Here is a 23,040-nt window from a genome sequence, read left to right as displayed (position 1 = left end):
TTAAATAAAGCTATTAGTTTACTATTTAAAATTGTTTTGTGTCTTTTCATCAGGTAAGAATTTTACACTTGGGAGCTGGGTGTGGTGGTGTACACTTTTAATTCTAGCATCTGGAAGGTAGTGGCAGGGAGAATCTCTGTGAGTTTGAAGCCAGTCTGGTCTACATAGGCAGCCAGGGGCTACAGAGTGAAACACTGTCTCAAAACAACAACAACAAAAAGAATTTTACCTTTGGCCTGGAGAGGTGGCTGAGTAATTAAGAGCATGTATTTTTTTTTTTTTTTTTTTTTTTTGTAGAGGACCCAAGTTAAGTTCTCAGTACCCATGTCAGGTGGCTTACCACCTGTAATCTAGTTCCAGGGACTCCAAGGTCCTCTTCTGGACTCTGCAGGCACCTACAGTACACCTACATTCATGTGTACATACTCACAAGCACATACATACACACATAATTAAAAAGTAATAGCCAGATATGGTAGCACACACCTTTAATCCCAGCGCTTGGGAGACAGAGGCAGGTGGATCTCTGTGAGTTGAAGACAGCCTGGTCTACAAAGCCAGCTTCAGAACAGCCAGAGCTCTTACACAGAGAAACCCTGCCTCAAAAACCAAAAATAATAAAAATAAAATTGTTTTTTAAAAAGAATTTTACCAGGAGAGGTGGCTCAGTGGTTAATAACATTGGCTGCTCTTCCAGAGAAATCAGGTTCAATCCCAAGCACCCACATGTACACATGGCCATCTGTAACTTCAGTCCCAGGGCATTCAGTGCACTCTTCTGGCATTTGTGGGTACCAGGCACATAAAGTAAAAATAATTTTATCTTTAAAACATTCTTTAAATGAACGAGTTTAAAAGATTTTACATCTATATAACCTACTAATTTGTTTATTTAGTTGGTTTATTTTGAGATAGGGTCTCCTATTGCTCAGACTGGCTTTGAACTTGATATGTAACCAAGGCTGTTGACTTCTGATTCTCTTGCCTTTACCTCCCATGCACTGTGGATATACCATGCCTGACTAAATAGTACATCAAAACACTTGTCTTGTCACTGGCAAAAAAAATACACAAGAGGGAACATCTTTGTAGCAGTTTTGTAAAGAACACTTTACTGTCAGGAAGAGTAGGAAAAAATATCAATAGGCTTGACTTTTTTATTTTTATTTTTTGGTTTTTCAAGACAGGGTTTCTCTGTGTAGTTTTGGTGCCTGTCCTGGATCTCGCTCTGTAGACCAGGCTGGCCTCGAACTCACAGAGATCCATCTGGCTCTGCCTCCCGAGTGCTAGTATTAAAGGCATACGCCACTACCGCCTGGCCTACGCTTGACTTTTTGATAGTGTCATATAGTTGGAATCACACATCTGTTTCAGGCTGATTTTTTTTTTTATTAGCAACAAATAGTTAAGGCTTTCCTTTGTCTTTTCAAAGGTGTGATAACTCATTTCTTTTGGTTATTCAATTATACCTCTTATATCCTGTGATCTGGCTAAAAATACAAAACCTCCCGAAGAAGCCACTTTCTCCCATACTCTTAGTGGCTGTCTGGATGATATTGATATAAAAGCAGCAAAGAATTCTGAATTTGGTAATTTTTCTTGTCACAGAAAATGAACAAGATAGTTGAAAATTAAACTCTTGTGTATACTAGGACACATTTTCTATAGTTTCCCCCCATTTAAGTCATTTGCTAGTATATTATGTAGAAATCATGAGTTTAAATTGTTATTTGCTCAGGGAAATAGACTCAGAAAATTAATTTATTGCAAAGTAAGTGTCTTAGTCAGTGTTTTATCACTGTGAAGAGACACCAGGATTAACACAATTTTTTTTTTTATTGTTGTTGTTTTTTGAAACAGGGTTTCTCTGTGTAGCTTTGCACCTGTCCTGGAACTCACTCCATAGCCCAGGCTGGACTCCAACTCACAGAGATCTGCCTGCCTCTGCCTCTTGAGTGCTGGGATTAAAGGCGTGCGCCACCACCTCCCGGCCATCACAATTCTTATAAAGGAAAGCATTTAATTTGGGCTGGCTTACAGTTCCATTATCGTTATGGCAGGAAGCATTGTGGCACACAGACAGACATGGTGCTGGGGAGGTAACTGAGAGTTTTACTTCCGGATGGGCAGGCAGCAGGAAAAAAGAGAGACTGTGGGCCTGGCTTTAGTATTTGAAACCCCAAAGTCCACTGTGGTGATATATTGTGTACCCTAATAAAATTTGTCTGAAGATCAGAGAACAGAACAAGCCACTAGATTAAACATAGATGCTAGGCAGTGGTGGCACACATCTTTAATCCTAGCACTCGGGAGGCAGAGATCCATCTGAATCTCTGTGAATTCAAAGCCACCCTGGACTATATGAGATTGATTCAGACTAGGAGAGAAACAGAGCCAGACAGTGGTGGCACACACCTTTAATCCCAGTACTGGGAAGCACACATGCCTTTAATCCCAGGAAGTGATGGCTGGGTGGAGAAAGGTATATAAGGCGTGAGGAGACAGGAACTAAAGGCTTTTCAGCAGAAGTGTCCCTTTCAGCTAGAAGCCCTTTTGGCTGGAGCTCTTCAGGCTGAGGAGTCCTAAAGGTAAAAGGTGGCTTGTTCCTTTGTCTTTCTGATCTTTCAGCATTTACCCCAATATCTGGCTCTAGGATTCTTTATTAAAAAGACCATTTAGAAATTTGAGCAACAGCCCACCCCCAGTGACACACTTCCTCCAGCAAGGCCACACCTACTCCAAACAAGGCCACACCTCCTAGTCCCTGTCAAGTATGCCATTCCCTAATGACTAAGCATTGGAAACTATGAACCTGTGGGGGTGGATTTCTGTTTCAACCACCACAGTAAGTAAGTTCACAGCAAAGGAGAAAATCTCCCTTTATGCCCTATTTCTGTAAAGTTTCCCCTTATATTCAGAGAGCAGGGCTAGGAGAGGAATGAGGTAATAGAAATGAAGTAATTTAATATATCCTAACTCATTCAGTAGTTTTTATTGTTATTTGCAGTAAAAAACACGGAGTATTTACAACAAGCTGCATTAGAAGAATATGGTCCAGAGCTTCATGTGGCTTTGAGAAGTCGAAGAGATGAATTACAGTATTTAAGGAAACTTACTGAGTTACTTTTTCCTTATATTTTGCCTCCTAAAGCAACTGACTGCAGGTATAAATGCACTAGAAAATATCATAGTAGTATTTGTGTGTGTATGTATATATATATATTATATCTATATAATATATACATTAACATGTTATATGTATATATTGCTATGTTTTATTATAATAGGACTTCACTAAAACTTGGTATGAATTTATGGTATGAATAGTTTCTCACTTGAGAATAATTGGTCAGATTTTAAAATGCCAGTTTAGGTGCTGAGTATTTGAAGTGTGTTGTGTGGCCTTAGAATTTGTTATTAAAAACTTATTTTTAGAAATAAGTACAAGTAATATTAATTTTATTTGAAATCCTGCTTTATTTTCTTGATGTTTCTTTTCTTTTATTTATTTATTTATTTTATTTTATTTTATTTTTTTTGTCAGAGCTGAGGACCGAACCCAGGGCCTTGCGCTTGCTAGGCAAGCGCTCTACCACTGAGCTAAATCCCCAACCCCTGATGTTTCTTTTAAAAGATAGGCACACTATGATTCTTACAGCCAGAAGCACTTTGAGCAGACTCTGCAGCTAAGTTTGGGGTTTAAGCTGTCTGGCTGGAAAGAATAACTAGGTGTCCTGTCCTCCATTCTCTCCTCTTCTGGTAGAAGTATATTTAGATTTTCCCCATGCGTTACTTCATTGCCCTTACCTTGAGAATCCTTTTTTTTGTTTTTGTTTTTCGAGACAGTTTCTTTGTGTAGCCCTGGCTGTTCTGGAACTTGCTCTGTAGACCAGGCTGGTCTCGAACTCACAGGGATCTGCCTGCCTCTGCCTCTTGAGTGCTGCCTGATAGTTCTTAGAGGGAAAAACTGTGGCTTATTCTTTCGTCCCCTCCTTCCCTCAGTTCTGTTCCACCCCTTTTCTGTTTCTTTCCATCTATTGAGACAGAACCACACTATGGAGTGTCCCTTGCCTGCTTTTTGCCTCCCAGTGTTAGGACTGTAGGTATGTGCCACCTGGCCCAGCTCAGTGGTATACCTGAAAATGCGTATCCATTAAATGATGTATAAGTACATGTTGGTAGAGTATTTTAACACTTTGATTAAGCTGTCTTTAGCTGGATGTGCCCTGTAATCTCAGCACTGTAGGTGCCTGAAGCTGGAGGAGAGGGTGCAAACTTGAAAATGCATGCTGGGCATCATACTAAGCTCCTCCATCTTAAGAAATCTTGAGTCTAATTTGTATTACTAATGAAAATATTCTCAGTCCTAGGGAGCATACTATTGAACATACTGCTCACAAACGATATTGTGCTGTGTGTTGTTGGAGATCAAATCCAGGACCTTGTACATTCTAGTCAGCTCTCAACTATGTCTCCAGCCTGTAAACATGAATTTATAAATATATTAAAGATTCTAGAAGGAACAGTGTTCTGATGTCTCCCTAGTCCTTCTTGTAAGAAAGTACTCATTTCTTTTAAACAATAGTCACTTTTAACAAATCTGCCGCATAAACATCACCTGGCACTTGCTGGAAATGCAGAGTCCAATGACCCATCCCCATCCTTTTTTGAATTTTAATCTGATATTTTTGGTTGATTGGGTAGGTGGGTGGGGGAGGATACTGAGGAATCCTGTCAGACAAGCCCCCTTCCACTGAACTACATTCTTAGCCCCATCATTTTATTTGAGACAGGGTTTCACAGTATAGCCCTGTAGCTAGCCTGGAAGTCACTATACAGATCAGGCTAGTTTAAATTCAGAGATCTAATTGCCTCTGCCTTCCCAGTGCTAGGATGAAAGGCATGGGACACCATGTCCAGCTCCATAATTTCACTTTAATAGGGTCTTTAGTTATAGTTCAGAGGTGCTTGAAGATGAGAAACTAATGTAAATAACTAAATACAGAATTATTACTATTTCCAGGTCCCTGACTTTACTTATAAGAGAGATTCTATCTGGTTCTGTATTTCTTCCTTCTTTGGATTTCCTCGCTGATCCAGTAAGATTTAAAATTTTTATTTTAATTATAAAATATACTTGAATCACTATTTAACTATTTTATGTGTATAATACATTGTTATGAAATGTGTACTTATTTGAGCAGCTGTCAACATCACTTTCCAAAACTTTGGTCTTAACAAAAACCAAAACCCTATAAATTCTATACCCATAAAGAGTAATTCCTTATTCCCCCTTGAGTCCTTGGCAATTGTATAACATGTTTTAGAATTCTTTTCTTTTTCAGTTCTCAATAATAATCTATTACATGTATGTGTCACATTTTGCTCATTTATCCATTGATGTATACTTGGACAATTCTGACTTAGGCTCAGTTTGATTTTTGAAAAACAGGTATAATTTAAATGGCAAAGCATATTGCTCTTTGCTCTTGTTTAGACAGTTAAGAATTTCTTACTATAGTTCTTTAGGAGTTCCTCTGTAATATGTATGTACATAAGTTTAGCCTGTGCTGTTCATTTTTCTAGCAAACTTGATAATGTGAAAGTTCTCAGAATTCTTGGCAGAACTTGACAATGAAATTATTTTGACCTGTGTTTATTGCTTTTTATTAGGATACTGTCAATCACTTGCTTATCATCTTCATAGATGACAGTCCTGTGAGTATTGAACATATTGCAACACTTGTAACTGCATTCAATTTTGACTGTGTATGCCAACTCCAGTGTGGATTTTACTGAGCTGATAATTCTGTTTCTTCAAAGCCTGAAAAAGCGACTGAACCAGCTTCTCCTTTGGTTCCATTCTTGCAGAAATTTGCAGAACCTAGAAATAAAAAACCATCTGTGAGTATTTTCAGCACTAACGTTTTTGAGATAAAAGTTTTAAAATACATTTACATATCTTTAACTTACTCTTCCTCTCATATTGTGACAAGGTGCTGAAGTTAGAATTGAAGCAAATCAGAGAACAACAAGATCTTTTATTTCGGTTTATGAACTTTCTGAAACAAGAAGGAGCCGTGCACGTCCTGCAGTTTTGTCTGACTGTTGGTGAGGCTTCATTTGCATTTTACTAGTGTCTTTTTCATGCTTGTTAATGCTTTGGTTATTTAGGGCAGATCTGATGTCCCCAGCCTAAATTTCACCTGCTAGATACTCTAAGAGTGACTGAATTTCTCTCAGGTGTCTACCCCTTTCCAGGTGGGGCATGATCTTATCTTTGGCTGCAGTCAAATCCTATAGCAGAAAAGAATTACTAAAAATCTAACATAGTGATATGTGTGAGAGATCACACTAACAGTTCAAATCAGTACCACCTTGTCTTCATTTTGTTCAGAATATCAAACTGTAATGTCACGGGTCATTGGATTTGTGAGAAACTTTATGAGCTCTTGTAGACGAATTTTCCTTTGGGCTCCCAGCTCACAAAAAAATGGCACAGAGACATTATGAATTATGAAAGCTTGGCCTTTAGTTTAGGCTTGTCCCAATAGCTCTTATAACTTAAATTAACCCATTTATATTAATCTATGTTTTGCTTCGTGGCTTCTTACCTCTCTTCCATCTTGTACCTCCTGTTTCCTCTTTGTGTCCCCTGGCATCTCTCCCGTACCTCGATTTATCTCCTCTCCTTCTCTCTCTACCCAGAAGTCCCGCCTAACCTCTTCTTGCCTAGCTATTGGCCATTCAGCTCTTTATTAAGCTAATCAGAAGGCACCTTTTGGCAAAGGCACATCTTCACAGAGTACAAAAGGATTATTCTACAACAAGCTGTATTTTTATTATTATTTAGTGAGTCATCATATTTTAAAATATTTAAAGACCTTTAGTATAAGAAACTAATCCAATATGTTTTTTAGAGAAAATCTTACAAATATACTTACTATTCTGTTGTTGCAAATTTGTATTGCTATTTATACATTGACATATTTTATATTAACATAAAAATCTTGACTTAGTCTTTCATCTGAGTATTCTACTCTCAAGTGTTTTTTAAAAGCTTAAATTAATTAATTTGATTGTATTTGCTGGTTTTAGTTAGAATAAGAATATGAAGTTTTCATGAAAGCATTTATAATAAAGTAACTTTTTTCTTAATCTTTCTTTGATTTGTTAGAGGAATTTAATGATAGAATTTTGCGACCAGAGTTATCAAATGATGAAATGCTATCTCTACATGAGGAATTGCAGAAGATTTATAAAACATATTGCTTGGATGAAAGTATTGACAAAATTAGATTTGATCCCTTCATTGTAGAAGAGATTCAAAGAAGTAAGTAAAAAAATGACAGAGTGGATATTCTAGATCTTTCCAGTTTGCTGTTTTCTTCATGTATTTTTTTCCATTTTTGTTTGTTTATTTGTTTGGTTGGTTGGTTTTTTTGAGACAGGGTTTCTCTGTGTAGTTTTGGTGCCTGTCCTGGATAACTCTGTAGACCCGGCTGGCCTCAAACTCACAGAGATCCGCCTGCCTCTGCCTCCCGAGTGCTAAGATTAAAGACGTGTGCCACCACTGCCTGGCATTTTTTTCTATTCTTAAAAAAGATGTATTTATACATTTACTTATTTGAGGGAAGTTTCTCTCACTATGTATATCCCTGGCTAGCCTGGAACTTGCTTTACATACCAAGTTGGCCTCTATTTCGCTGGTGCTGGGATTAAAAGCCTAGGTCCACACCTGGTCCTTTTTATTATTTTCGTGTGTGTGTGTGTGTGTGCGTGTGTGTGCGAGAACAGGTGCCCTTGGAGGGCAGAGGCTTCAGTTCCCTCTGGCACTTGAGTCACAGGTTGTTGTGAGCTACCCAACGAGGGTTCTGGGAACTGAACTCCAGTCCTGTGCAAGAGCAGTATGTACTCTTCGTGTATTCTTTACTTAGTCTAACAGCTATAGAAGCTATATGGGCAGCTTAAGTTGCTATTTTTCTTTAAATACTAGAGATCTTTTATTAGCTTTCTTAGTTTAAAGAATTCTGTTTTTCCATACTTATTTCACTGATAAGATGAAAGCTTTGAGAAGAGGAGTGTTGGCTATTTGCATAACTGAGGCAGGCCTGGAGGTGCAGGTCTGTAATCCTAGCACTTGGAGATGGAGGCAGGAAGATCAGTTTCTGGGACAGCCTGTACTACAAGTTCCACTATTGTCTGGCTGCCTAGTAAGATCCTGTCATTTAAAAAAACTCATAAAACAAAACAACTCATGTAACTAATGTTTGTCAGCACCGGAGGTAGGTTATTCTCATCTCTCATTCTAGTAAGATTTCTTCTGGTGGTGTTTCTATAAAACATAATTTGTACATTTGTTTTACTAATGGATTTTAAATGAATATATTGCATTTCTGTTATTCAGAAATAATTTGTACAATTAATTTTTTTTGAATAGTTGCTGAAGGCCCATACATAGATGTTGTGAAACTGCAAACCATGAGATGTCTTTTTGAAGCATATGAACATGTTCTTTCCCTCTTGGAGAATGTGTTTACCCCTATGTTCTGCCACAGTGATGAGGTAAGTCAGGCTTTCAATAGAGGACTTTCTATACTTCATAGTGGCTCTGATAGCATTAGATAAGTAATCATTAAGTAGCAAAATTAAAACAAAATGAAGTAAGGTAAACAGGTATATTTCAATGTCAAATACTGGTTTAGTTAATCCTAATTTGTATTTATTGTTTTGAAGTATTTCAGGCAACTTTTAAGAGGTGCAGAATCGCCAACACGCAATTCCAAGTTCAACAGGTAGGCATACTTAACTCTGGGTGTCTACTGATTTTGACTTGCTGTTGCTGATCATTCTGTGATAGCATTATAGTCTTTATCAACTGTTTTTCTGAATGAAATCCACCTGCTAGAGAAATGTAAGTCAAAGGCTTCAGCTTCAGTGGGGGAAGCTTTCTTTGCCTTTTTAAGAGCATCCGATATCTTTAGCACATCCTTATCTAGTTTTAAAATATAAAAACGGCAGGATGAAAATACAGATACTAATACAGCCATTTAAAGTATGTTGGGTTTTTTTTTTTTTATATTCACCCGACTTTAATGTTAACTATCACACTTAAGAAGACTCCTTCTGTGATACTTACAGATTCATTTACCTAAATAGAATCAGTAGAAGAGTTTGCTAATATTCTTAATTTGAAAATTTAGAGTGGCCTGGAAAAGTTGCTGTTAAATGACTTACAGTATAAAAAGTAATCTTTAATTTTTTGGTTTGTTTACTTGTATTTTAAAAGTAAAACTGTAGTGCACATAGCTAATTCTGACCTACTTTATTATGTATTCAAAGCATAACTCTAGGAATATTTTGTTTACTTTTTAGCTTCAAGTATTCTTTAAAAAGTTGTGGGTTTTTGTTTATTTGTTTGGGATTGAATCCAGGGCATCATAAATATTAGGCAACAATATTACCACTGACATCCTTAGCCCCCAGACATTTTGTGGTTTATATGAGATAGGAGCTCACTGCATAGTCTAGGCTAGCCTCAAACTTGTGACAGTGCTAGGATTATAGGTGTAGGTATGAGACAGCATGCTTGGAAAAGCACTCTTTTTTACTTCCGCCTAAATAAAGGTATGTTAAGAAGCATGTATGAGTACATCTAACATAGACACCATTCTGCATTAAAGAATCTGAGCTGCCGTTTGCTAGCTTAGTCTTTACATATTTTCTGCTGTGTCAAATGGGATGCCTAAGGAGAAGAAAATGATGAGTTATTTCCTGACATAGTGTTTTCAAGATCATTAGTAATCTAGATCACATACACCCAAACAGCCATGCACTGTTCTTTCTCACCTACATTGTGTTATTCATAGGATTTCTTCCTTTTGCAAGGGTGGATGCTATCCACTTGTATAACTTTTAAGCTTTTTAAATTTGATTTTATATTCTAAAGTGAAACCTATTTAATATCTGGGCTTTCTCTCTCTCCTCCTCATATAATCTCACATATCTGATATTGCAGAGGTAGCCTAAGTTTGGATGATTTCCGGTAAGTCTTGAGCATGTGATTTTTTTTTTTTCAGTATAAATTATCTGTTTTAATATAGAAAGTTTTACCCCAAGCAACCTAGGTGCATCTAAAAAGGAAAAATATGAATCACTGTGTTGTCCCTGCCTTTATATAAATTATTTAGGATAAATTTTTAAAGTGGATCTCTACTTTGGTTCTAGAAATATTTTTGAAATAACATAATTATAAAGTAAAATGGCCTAATATTATTAAGATATTTTATTATTTAATTACCAGTATCTTACTTTTCAAAGTTGTTGACTCCCTTTGGGGGTAAGGAGGGTTGCTGATTTTGCTGAACAATTTTTGTAATTATTTGGGTTTAAAGACTTGTGGGTTTTATTTTTTCTCTTCCTGCCCCAAATAAATATAATGATGTTTCTGTGGATCTAGTCATAACCACAAATTAGACCTTTAAAAATATGTCACAGTTCAAAACCTGTATTGTTTTATAATCTCTAGAGCCTGGAATAGCCTGCCTAGGGTCTAGAAATTTTAGTATTTTTTTCGCCATTTACATTTTCATATGGCAATAGTCCTGTCATCAGAGCTCACAATGTCTAAAACTGTTATTTTTTAAAACACTTAACTGCACGCTTCTTTAGAGAAAAGTAGTCTAGTTTGCTTCTAGTACTGTTCACTACTAACTAATAGTTTTCTAGCTTTAAGATAAGTTTGGTTTGTTCCAAAGACAATGCATGAAATAATCTTGTCACAGTAAACATGGTACATTTGAAACTTGATCAGTGTTCTTTGATCTCTCTAATATCAAATGTAGTGGATACATTGTGCTTATAGGAATAATAGCTTCCATTGAGTTGAGTATTCTAAACAAATGGGCAGATTTAACAGCAGTCTCTGTAGTTGGGTCTCTGGTGGTACTATGCATGTTTTAAGTTAGATACAATTTATAATTTGCTTTCCTGAAATGTGGAACATTTGGCTCTAATGGATCATTTTTTGCTGCTTTTAGGTTTTTTTCCCCCTTTTTTCTTTCTAGCTATTTCTGCTTTTGGAAATTCACTTTTGAAAATATTGTAGAAATAGTATTTCATGTTTATGGCAGAGCTAGTTGCTTCCTTGGAGCTATGCCTGCTTTTCCTTCCATCATTGCTAGCCTTTCCCTCTTTTTTTGGTGTGAGTGCTCTATCCGTATGTATGCCTGCAGGCCAGAAGAGGGCATCAGATCCCATTACAGATGGCTGTGAGCCACCATGTGGGTGCTGGGAATTGAACTCAGGACCTCTGGAAAAGCAGCCTGTGCACTGAGGCATCTCTTCAGCCCTCGTCTTTTTTTTTTTTTTTTTTTTTTTTAATTTGTGTTACTTTGAAGTTAAGTACATTTGTTTTATACCTAATTCCTTCTGGAATCCCAGATTATAAAATTGAACTTAGTTGAGCATTTGCCATAGAGGTAAATTGTTTTTCATTAAGTTTCATCTAAAAAATGTAATGAGAAGATCATAGTTTTATATTTTTATGTTGCATTCTTATTTTAGTGATTCAGTTCTTCTAAATCAGTGGTTCTCAACCTGCCTAATGCTGTGATCCTTTAATACACTTCTCATGTTGTAGTGACCCCCAACCATAAAATGTTTTCATTGCTACTTCATAAGTGTAATTTTGCTACTGTTATGAATCATAATGTAAACATCTGATAGGCTACTCCAAAAGGGTCATGACCTACAGGTTGAGAATCATTATTCTAAATGGACGTACAGTTTTTAAAAAATTGTTTGGCAGGTTCATACATGTGTATGTTTTGACAAAATTCTTGTGGCAATGAGAACTATATACCACTAGGGGGCTATCATTCTTTCAAAACTTTTAGTTCAGTTAATGTTTTGAAGTTAGCATTAACTACATTTCAAATGTTAGTTAGTAAATTTTATCTCATTCAAACAAAGAATTTAAATGTTCTGACAATTTTGGCTTCTGGATGTTGAGACTTAATGACTGAAAACTCCAAACACTGTTTATCTTTCTCTAATTTACCATTTCAAAGCTAATTTGCTTTTTCTTTGCTATTGTGTATAGTATAGTAGATGCCAATGATTTACTATGTACCTGATGTGTTTTTGTTTAATATTTAGAAGCACACAAAAAAGAGGAGAATCATTTGGAATCAGCAGAATAGGTAGCAAAATTAAAGGAGTATTCAAGAGTACTACAATGGAGGGAGCTATGTTGCCCAATTATGGTTTGGCTGAAGGTGAAGATGACTTTGTAAGTGAAAATTCTTTAATTAAAAAAAATTCAACTTGCTATATCTACAGTTTCGTGCTTAATGTAGCATTAAATGTGGGGTGACTTATTTTCCCTTTCTTTCAGACTTCCTTTATATATAAATGTTAATTTTTTTTATTAGTTTTGTAGTTTCATTGTACTTATCCCATTACAATTTTTTTCTTAGACCCGAGTTATCATTAAGGAAAATAAGCCTAGGCATTTCTGGTAGTCAAACAGTTTACTACTTTTTGTGTGTGCTTGTGTATGTATGTTTGTATGTGTGCAGGTGTGTGTGTGTGTGCACATGTATGTGGAGGCCAGAGGACTAAGTAAGGTACCATTCATCTGGCATGATGTGCCTCTTTTTTTTTTTCTTTTCAGAGAGAGAATGTGTGTACATGTGAAATTCAGGGGACAACTTGGAAGGAGTCAGTTCTCTCCTTCTACCGTGTAGGCCCTGGGGATTGAACTAGGTCACTAGGCTTAGCAGCAAGCACCTTTACTTACTAAGGCATCTTGCTGACCTTATTTATTTATTTATGTATTGAGAGAGCGTTTCTCACTGGCTTAGAGCTCAAGTACGTTAGGCTAGCATGCCATTGAGAGCCAAGGACCTGCCAATGTCTACCTCCTTGGTGTGGGAACTACTATGGGGTCTACTGCACTACTGTGCACAGCTTTTTTTTTTTTTTTAACAGGGTCTATTAGCTGGGAATAGTGGTACATACATTTAATCCAAGTACTTGCAAGGCAGAGGCTGGCAGATCTCTGAGTCTACATAGTGAGTTCCAGGACAGCTAGAGATACATAGTGAGACCCTGCTTCAAACCAAACCAAAACCAAACAAGTAGATAAATAAATCAGGTTTTGTCTCACTATGTAGCCCTGGCTTGCCTGGGGCTCACTATGTAAAGCCAGGCTGATATTGCCTCAGTCTCCTGAATGCTGGGCTTAAAAGCATACGCCACCACATCCAGCTCATAGCTTTTCCATGTCTGTTCTGAAGATTTAACTTGATCCTTTTTGTTGGCAAGGCAAGCAGTTTATGGAATGAGTCATCTTCCTAGCCCTATATCATCTTTTCATTGGGCTTTTGTTTCAATCCTGATGTTATCTCTTTCCAACCATATGCTTCAGGAGTGTTTGTGTTATTGGAAGCCTCAATTCCCATTGCTTAGACTGTGGAACTTATCCATGTAGGCTCTCAGGCCTCATGCTAGACCTGTTTGGTAAGATTCCTTATTTGTGTGTATGTGCATTTTGCTCACCATGCTATTGGGCCTTTCTGTGCCTTTGCACATGCAGTCCTACTTGATGGTCCTTTCCTTCTGTTCTTTACACAGACAACTTCACATTTATCTTTTAAATTTGCTTTATGTCCATTAACCTTTACATGAACTACCAATAGACCTGAGTCTTTTCTCACCATTTATTTATTTATTTTTAAATTTTCTCACTTTGTGACCTTGCTACTGTTACTATTATTATTACTTTGAATTTTGATATTATTATTTTGAATAATACATGGTAATTTTCCATATGGTATGTAGTATAATACGGTATAGAGTATAGTAAATAAATATGTATATATGATCCATATATGCAATGAATAACGATGAGGTCAGGGTAGTTGGTAGATCTAACTCCTACTTATCGTTTTTAATTTTGGAAACATTCACAGTGTTCTCTCCTGGTTATTTGAAGTAGTTGTTAGTGAGCGTAGTCATCTTGTTTCTAAAGAGCACAAGTGCTAAGGACGATGCTACCAGCGTTTGGAAGACACCGAGCAGGTTGTACTGCTGCTTTATCACAGCCCATACTAATACCGTGCCAGTTAGGAGCTGTGGGACCTTGAGAATTGTTTTCTAGGAATTGACAATCTCCCTGGTGTGTGATTTGAAAAGTTGAAATGATATTTGGCAGTGGTTCCTACTTGCTATGTGAGTTTAGGCAAATTGCCCGATTTTATTGTGATTTCCTTCCCTTACAGAGTGAAATCGGGACCATGCTATCTGTTGTACATGGGGTATAATTAGGAGAGTTAAAGAAGCAGTCTGCCTGAAGCACTAAGAACGATGCCTGGTGTATAGTAAGCACTTTGCACACTGTATAGCACAGTACCATCAGGGCTCATAGCTCTGTGGATACAAGAGATAGGGTCACATCACTGTGGTAACTGGCTCAGGGATGAAAACCTGGTGTATAAGATTATGACTCTCTGAGGCAGGAGAATCATGTGTTCAAGGCCAGCCAGAGCTGAAATGAGACCTTATCTCAAAAAGCATCTGAAAATATGCTTCTGTTCAAGTTCAGAGCTAATTTACAAATAAATTTCTGGAACCTAATATGCCCATTAATAAGTTGACAGTTAAGTACATATAGGAAAGGTAAACATAGGAAACATTATTATTTCTTAAGTAAGTAGAGAACCTCAGCTAGCCTTTTCTCCCTGTCTTCCTTATTCCCCACACCCTTCTTAGAGGGAATCTTTTTTAAAATAAAACAAAAATTACTTAGTTTACTTTATTAACATTTGCTTGAGTATGGTGGTCCCCACCTGAAATCTCGGCGTCTACAAAGCTGAAGCAGGAGGATGTTCAGTTCAAAGCCAGTGTGGGCTGTATAGCAAGAGACTCTGTCTCAAAAAGCAAATACATAAATAAGATGATATGTTATTTATAGTAATTGTCTCCTTTAACGTGACTAAGAGATGTCTAGGTGCCCAGAGACTCAGAAGGATTTAAAAGAACTATGCTTATAGATGATCATTTTTTTTAAAAGAATTATTTTGTTTTTAGATATTAAATGAAATTATAGATGTTTATGATTTTAGAAGCAAAGAGGTAAGAAATCTAAATTTACCAGGTATGGTGGCACATGCCTTTAATCCCAGCACATAGGAGGCAGAGTCAGGTGTATCTGTGTGAGTTCAAGATCATCCTGGTCTACAGGCCAGTTGCAGGACAGCCAGGGTCTCTCCACACAGAAAAACCCAATCTCAAAACAAACAAAAGTCTAATTCTATAGAAGTAGATCCTTTTTAGATCTTCTTTTGAATTGTACATTCTTTATGCTACTGTGAATATATTTAGACTACCTTTTCAGTTTAAAAAAATTAGTTGAAGTAAGAATGTTTTCAGTCTTATTCAAGACTGTTTAATGACTCATTGTAGAAATATATTGCCAAGTTCAGAAAGACTATGCTGATATGTGCCACAGATCCAGCTTATTTGTGTCAACTACATCAATGGCGGTGATGCCATTTATGAAAATTTATACTCTGAAAATGAAAGATATGAGCATAATAATTTTTATTAACCAAGGTTGAACTTTTAAAAAATTTTCTTTTAATGTGCATTGGTGTTTTGCTATGGGTGTCAGGTCGCCTGGAACTGGAATTACTGACAGTTGTGAGCTGCCATGTGGGTGCTGGGATCCTCTGGAAGAGCAGCCATTGCTCTTAACCACTGAGCCATCTCTCTAGCCTCTGGAACTTTTTATATTTTCATCATTTATCTATTTCCCATAATCTAAAATGTCTATTCTCTATTTTTTTTTATACTTTGACCTATAGATGATATCATGAAGCATGGGGTTGATGCTAGTAACTTGTTAAGTTTAACTTTTTGCTGGGTAGTGGTGCACACTTTTAATCCGAGCATTCGGGAGGCAGAGGCAGGTGGATCTCTATGAGTTTGAGGCCCGCCTGGGCTACAGAGTGAGTTCTAGGACAGCCAGGGCCACACAGAAACCCTGTCTAGAAAAACAAAACAAAACAAAAAGTTTAACTGTTTATCTTTACTTTCTTAGAAAATTCTATATCGCCTAGTTTCTTCAGTTAAAAAAATAAAATTAGGCTGGGCGGTGATGGCACATGCTTTTAATCCCAGCACTTGGGAGGCAGAGGCAGGCGGATCTCTTGAGTTAGAGGCCACCCTGTGCTACAGAGTAAGTTCCAGGAAAGGCTCCAAAGCTACACAGAGAAACCCTGTCTCTAAATAAATCAATATGTTAGGAACATGAAGTTTACCTGCTAACTTTCTGCAGATTGAGGAAGGTATTGTGGTACTGGAAGATGATTCTCCAGTGGAAGCTGTGAGCACACCTCACACTCCCCGAAACCTTGCTGCCTGGAAGATCAGCATTCCGTATGTTGACTTCTTTGAGGATCCCTCCTCCGAAAGGAAGGAGAAGAAGGAGAGAATTCCTGTGTTTTGTATTGATGTTGAAAGAAACGATAGACGAGCAGGTAAGATTTCTGAGTCTTCCTAAGATGCCCACAAGTCTGTCTTTACAGAGTGTAAACTTGTCGCTATTTGTAACTATTGAATGTGATTATAAGTGTCCAGAACGAAAACGGAAGGAAAGCTTAGTGTTCCCTAGGTTACTTGTTCCCAGTTAACTAATTTATTCAGCCAACACTGAGTTACCTCAGAGCCCAAGGAATCTTATGTAATGGTCTTCTACTGTTTTGTTTTTAAAGATTATTTCTTTTTTACCTTATGTGTGTGAGAGTTTTGGCTGTATGTTTATATATATATATATGTGCCTGGTATCTGCAGTTCTGGAACTGGAGTTACAGGTGGTTGTGAACCACCCGGTGAGTGCTGGGAACCAAACCTGGTCCTCCGGAAGAGCAGCCAGTGCTTAGCCCCCGAGCCACTTCTCCGGGCCTCTTTTGACTGGTTTTGTTGCTGTCATCCTCAGCATTGTACTTAGTTCGCTATCATGAATGCATTTGCCACTCTACTAAGTATTACACCGACTTACTACATTAATTTATATGCAGTGAGGCTTTATTAGAGTACACAATATATCACCACAGAGGCCACTTGTGGACAGTGGTTTTCTTTCTACCATGTGGATCCTAGCTATCAAGCTTGGTTGTACTAAGCTATCTCTCCAGCCCTTGTATTATACCAGTTCAAACAACATTCCCTTTTCCCATTTCTTTTTCATTTTAACCATTTTTTAATTACATTTTTTTCATACAGTGTATTTTGATCATGTTTTTCCCTTCCCCACATCCCCCCCCCCCTTTTTTTGTTAAAGGCGAAGTAGAATTGGATGAACTATGATCAAACACAACTTTACCGAACGTCTTCTTGTTTTGCTGTATCTCTCCTTTGGCTGACTCAGGTGTGGATTGTAATTGAGAACTGAGCAGCACTGACAGCAGAATAATCCTCGCCACTCAGCTTTGTTGAGCAGGTGGGGCATTCAGTCTACAGGGAACACAAAGTCCTGTACATTTTGGGACTGACAATAGAAACTTAAAGTAAAGCTTAGGAAGGGGGAAGCATCTGTGAGGTGAGGGAGTGACAGACTAGTTAAGGGGTTTTCAGACTAGTTAACTGAGTAGCAATGAAGGCCAGTGCTTATCATTTCCCTTACTGAATTTTCAAAAAATATTTTCAGAAACTAATCTTACTTTAGGAACACAGAGCATAAAATGAGGAGCAGATTGTTCTGAGTAGCTGACTGTGATGTCTGCTATGATGACTGTGTAGCAGGCAGGACTTACCCATCCAGGCAGAGGCAATGCTGATTCTATGGTAGCTGCTGTTGGTCCTGCTGAGGAAGTACATCGTGAAATCATTACCCTTCCTGGAGTCTGAGCTCTCCTTCAGGCCTCATTTTTATTGGTCAAATGTTTTTGTTACTGATTTTCTGAACAAACATTTAAATTTTTTGTGCTCTATTTTTAAAAGTTTGGCTTAATAATTAAAATGTAAACTATAAATATAACCTAAAAATAACTATAGTCATCAACATCACAGAGCCTTGCTGTCCATATAATGTGCCTTTAGGAAGCATGACCTCCGAAGGAGAAAAGTATATATCATTTTCATCATTTGTTACATTGATTTCTTTTTTGGGGCAGGAAAATACAATTCTCGGATTTTATGGGCTAGTGAAATGACTCTGAATAAAAGAAGGTACTTGCCAGGCAACCTGATTTACTTACTGCTCTGGGACTCACATGGTGGAAAAAGAACCGACTCCCACAAGTTGTCCCCTGACTTGTACATGTGTGCTATGGCATGGCATACATGTGTATACAGACAAACATACAAAAATCAATACTTTTGTAAATTTTAAAGATAGTAATTGCACACTTTTGAAAGTTTCTACCCGCTTTGTGATTCCCTTACTGAAAACCATCTGTTTGCGTGTCATATTCTAAAAATGAAATCTATCAGTTTCTTCTAGAAAATTTAGAATTAAAATGTGGGATGGAATATGATAATGGGATAACTAAAATAAAGACTGTAATGTAATGCCCCCCATTTTAGTTTTATTAATGTTTCACTTTTTGTAGTAGGTTGTAAAATTGCTTATTTTTAACTTACAGTTGGACATGAGCCTGAACATTGGTCTGTCTATAGAAGATACCTTGAATTCTATGTACTTGAATCAAAACTAACAGAATTTCATGGTATGTTGCTTTCTTATATAAAACATTATAATTCTGCGATTGGCCTTCTTGAAAGGTCTTGTACCAGATTTTTTTTTTTTTACTTTAAGTAAAATTTTACTTTAAGTAGTAAGTTGATGTTGACAGTTGTATGTAGTTCTGTTGAAAATAAGAATGTTGGTTTTTTGCTTTTTTTCCTTGTCTATATTTTAAGTTTTTATAGTGCACATTAACTTTTTTTAGTGATAAAAGTTTAAAAGCAGCTGTTTGTGATTGGAAAAAGTGCTATCTAACTCTGATTGTGTGAAGATTATTCAAACATAATGTCGTATCTCTACAAGGCAGTATTGTGAACCCGAATTTTCATAGTAGTTTCAACTAGCCAAAATAGTAAGAACTTTATGCACCAATTTCAGGCACATTTCCTGATGCTCAGCTTCCATCCAAAAGGATCATTGGTCCCAAAAACTATGAGTTCTTAAAGTCGAAGAGAGAGGAGTTTCAGGAATACCTTCAGGTAAGCACCAGCGCCCATGCTCCGTGTGTTGCTGCGGCACCACCTCACGTGCTGGATTTGAGACATCAATAACTCCAGTGTGTTTCTCTTCTCTTATGTGCATGTGCTTTTTTCCTGTTTTCCTCATTTATTTCTTCACATTTTTATTTGCATATATTCATTGTACAAAATAATGTTTTTATTATGCCGTTTCCATATGTGTGGATGATGTATTTCGATCATATTCACTTCCCTCCTAACCCTTTGTTCTCTTTTCCGCCTTCCCCACCTCCAGCTGGTTGCCTTCCTCTTCCTAAATAGCCCTCTTCCACTTTTATATCTTTTTTTAAAAAAAAAATCTAGAATCTTATGGGAGGAAATATATGATGTTTATCTTTCTGAGACTTGCTTATTTGCTTGACATGATGATTCCAGTTCCATTCATTTTTCTGGTAAATTACATCACTTTGTTCGTTGTGACTGAATGAAACAGCAGTGTGCATACATAATACATTTGCTTATCCATGACCTGTTGTTGATGTGTAAGTATCTTGGTCTGATTCTGAAACTTGGCTATTGTGAGTAGTATCACAGTAAACATGGATATGCAGATGTCTCTTGTTCACCATGCATGCTTTGCTCTGTAATACCTGTCCACAGAATTAAAACATACCTTTTTCTTTTCTTTCTTTCTTTTTTTTTTTTTTAAAGATTTACATATTATATATACAGTGTTCTGCCTGCACTCCAGAAGAGGGCACTAGATCTTATTATAGATGATTGTGATTGCTGGGAATTGAACTCAGGACCTCTGGAAGTGCTAGTGCTCTTAACCTCTGAGCCATTTCTCCAGCCCAACATACCTTTTTCTATGTGGATTTTAAAATGAACTTTTGGCTGGGCATGGTGGTCCACACCTTTAATGCTAGCACTTGTAAGGCAGAGGCAGTTAGATCTTGGTGAGTTTGAGGCTAGCCTGGTCTACAGAGTGAGTTCCAGGACAGCCAGAGAGAGCTACAAAGTGAGACCCTGTCTCAGGGGGGAAAAAATCTCATATATATACTGTTTGTATTGTTGTTTTGTGATACTGGGAATCAAACTTAGGGTCTTGCGCATGCCAGCTAAGCACTTTACCACTGATCTATATCCCTGATCCTCAGTATTTTTTTAAAATTAATGACCAATAAAATAATAGCTACTTCTTGGAGAGGGCTTTAATTGGTTTTATGCTAATTAAAATCTTAATATGAAAGACTTAAAAAGAAAACCTTTTAGTATAAAAAAATTAAATGTATTCTAAGAATGTTGAACTCTGTTTGATTTGATGCTTAACTTTCTCAGCTTGGGAATTGTCCTTCTCGCTTTATTACTTAGTCTTTTTTATTATACAGTTTGTAAGTTTTGTAAGAGCTGGTAGGATCAGCTCCCTACCAGTCACCACTCAGAATTGACTTCCCATGTTTCTCAGTATATGTACATTGTGTTACACAAACACTGTAATCATTTACAAAAATATATACATAAGCAATGTAAATTATTTCAGTGAATAATATAATCAGCTTAAAAGTCATTTGGTTAAATAGGAAATATATTTTGATGACTTAAGGTTTCTTGCTCTTTGTTTGTTTACAATCATTTTAGACCAGTTTGATTATGCTTCTGTGTTTCTGATCTGTTTCCCTCCTCTGTTCTGTTTATTGAAGAAACTTCTGCAGCATCCGGAACTGAGTAACAGTCAACTTCTGGCAGACTTTCTGTCCCCTAATGGTGGAGAAACACAGTTTCTTGATAAGATACTTCCAGATGTAAATCTTGGTAAGTCATTTGAAAATATATATATGTGTAAAAACAATGTTTTCAGACTAGTGTAGAAAAATGGTTTTGAAAGTATGGATGGCCGTGTGATAAAGTCCAAAGAACTTCTTTTGAAGTTAGAGATATGTTATCCTGATTATTTTACTAGTCACTTCTAACCACTTGTTTTATCCAGAAAACTATTAGCCAGTAATATCCTTGCATTTATTTGTATATTTAAATAAGGTTATGTATTGCACAACAGTGCTTTACTCAATGACAGACTGCATAAATGACAGTGGTCCTTTAAATTATGTCACCTGGTGACTTATAGCTGTCATAAGTTTGTGTAAGGGCACTCTTTGAAGTTTGTGCAACAAAATCACCTAGCAGCAAATTTCTAAGGATGTATCCCTATCCTTAGGTATACATATAAGAAAAATAAGTGATAGTGTGTTTCCAGCAGATGTGAATATACTTAGTCATCACTCATATGAGTAACTTTAATAAAATTTCTTTAAAAATACCATAGCTTTTGATGTTTGATATAGAGACTCATCTGGGCCTTTCCCCCCCTCTAACTTCAAGTTATATAATTTCTTTTCATTTATTTACTGTTGAGGATCTTATATCTGTGTTTGAGAAGGTTTATAGCCAGATTGTGATCATAGTTCAAGCTAGAAACAGCATGAAAATTCATTATCGAAAGAATGGACAGATAAACTGTAGAGTCTTTTAAATATATATATATATATTTCAATTTATTTAATTTTATTTCATGCACATTGGTGTTTTGTCTACATGTAGCTCTGTGTGAGGATGTTGGATCCTCTGGAACTGGAGCTACAGAGAGTTGTGAGCCACCATGTGGGTGCTGGGAACTGAACCTGTGTCCTCTGAAGAACAGCCAGTGCTCTTAACCACTGAGCCATCTCTCCAGCCCCAAACTATAGAGTCTTAATGTTGAGTTCTATAGAAATGAATGCCTGTGGCTTGAAGTAACTTGCAACAGTGTGGATGAGTCTTAGAAGTGTGACATTGGGATTTGCCTGTTCCACATGCATGAGGCCCTGGGTTTGAGCCCCATCTCAAAACAAAGCACATGTCAAATGAAAGACACAAAGCACACATGAAAATCAATAAATACAACTTTTTTCTTTTCTTTTTTTTATTTTTCACAACAGGGTTTCTCTGTGTAATAGTCCTGGCTGTTCTGGAACTCACTTTGTAGACCAGACTAGCCTCGAACTCATAGAAATCCACCTGCCTCTGCCTCCCCCAAATGCTGGGATTAAATATGTGCACCACCACTGCTTGGCTACAACATTTCTTTTATGTAAAGTTCAAATTAGCTAAACTAACTTGCTAGAAATATTTGTATAAAATTGTTGAAGCCAATATATGACAAATCCAGTGTTTCTCAGAATGTCTTTTAAGATACAGGTTTAAGTAGAACTGAACCAGCTTCCCTTTAAACCTCTATATGAACATATTTAGTTGATTTAAAGCATTTGTGATGTGTAGCCTTCTTCTCAGGAGAAATCGTGAGGACCTTTTTATACTTGGTTGTATTTGGTATTTAGGAAATAGAGTTAACTTAACCTGGTTTCCTATTAGGTTTGACAGGAGGTGAAAAAATATAAACAACTGAATGCATGTGTTGCTTTTTGTGATTTTTGATCATTTTAGAACAGTTTTGCACTTACTGAGTTTAAGAATCCAGTTTTCCAGGGCAGAAGAAGCCAGTAGACAGACAGATGGACTAGTGATTTGGTAGTAGGCTGTGAGAGGATTGGATAGTTTCTCTGTCATAAAAAAAGTCTTTGTTGTTGTTTCTTAGGATTGTTATGCCTTCCAAATTTTAAAGAAATTTAAGTTGTATTTGGAAATTTAGATTAATTTGTATGTTATTTTTTAAATGCTTGATAAAGTCTTCAGATGCTTAGTATTTTTGATAAGGGAACCAGGAGATATAAACAATAAATAATTTGGGAAAGCATAGGTTTTTTTTTTTTTTTTTTTCCTCTCCTTGTTTTG

At 36.8% G+C, this 23,040-nt stretch overlaps 1 protein-coding gene across 3 annotated transcripts in view; it reads left to right on the top strand.

The window, feature by feature from the left end:
• The window catches only part of Snx14 (sorting nexin 14), a 67,437-nt gene that overhangs the window by 33,862 nt on the left and 10,535 nt on the right, over nucleotides 1–23,040 (top strand). For 2 of the 3 annotated variants that reach the window (XM_052716197.1, XM_052716188.1), the window contains exons 8-20: nucleotides 3,008–3,164; nucleotides 5,024–5,099; nucleotides 5,674–5,718; nucleotides 5,824–5,904; nucleotides 5,997–6,111; nucleotides 7,178–7,333; nucleotides 8,441–8,565; nucleotides 8,737–8,795; nucleotides 12,160–12,292; nucleotides 16,343–16,544; nucleotides 18,651–18,734; nucleotides 19,130–19,230; nucleotides 20,913–21,024. In XM_052716197.1, coding sequence (XP_052572157.1) covers nucleotides 3,008–3,164; nucleotides 5,024–5,099; nucleotides 5,674–5,718; nucleotides 5,824–5,904; nucleotides 5,997–6,111; nucleotides 7,178–7,333; nucleotides 8,441–8,565; nucleotides 8,737–8,795; nucleotides 12,160–12,292; nucleotides 16,343–16,544; nucleotides 18,651–18,734; nucleotides 19,130–19,230; nucleotides 20,913–21,024 — 1,446 coding nt within the window. Of the gene's footprint in view, nucleotides 1–3,007; nucleotides 3,165–5,023; nucleotides 5,100–5,673; nucleotides 5,719–5,823; nucleotides 5,905–5,996; nucleotides 6,112–7,177; nucleotides 7,334–8,440; nucleotides 8,566–8,736; nucleotides 8,796–10,018; nucleotides 10,046–12,159; nucleotides 12,293–16,342; nucleotides 16,545–18,650; nucleotides 18,735–19,129; nucleotides 19,231–20,912; nucleotides 21,025–23,040 lie in introns of all 3 variants that reach the window. The other variant, XM_052716181.1, reaches the window with a different exon arrangement.

The sequence above is a fragment of the Peromyscus californicus genome, unplaced genomic scaffold, assembly GCF_007827085.1.
Source record: "Peromyscus californicus insignis strain IS unplaced genomic scaffold, ASM782708v3 Scaffold_11__1_contigs__length_118956290, whole genome shotgun sequence".
NCBI lineage: Eukaryota > Metazoa > Chordata > Mammalia > Rodentia > Cricetidae > Peromyscus > Peromyscus californicus.
This window is presented reverse-complemented; position numbering and strand designations above follow the sequence as displayed.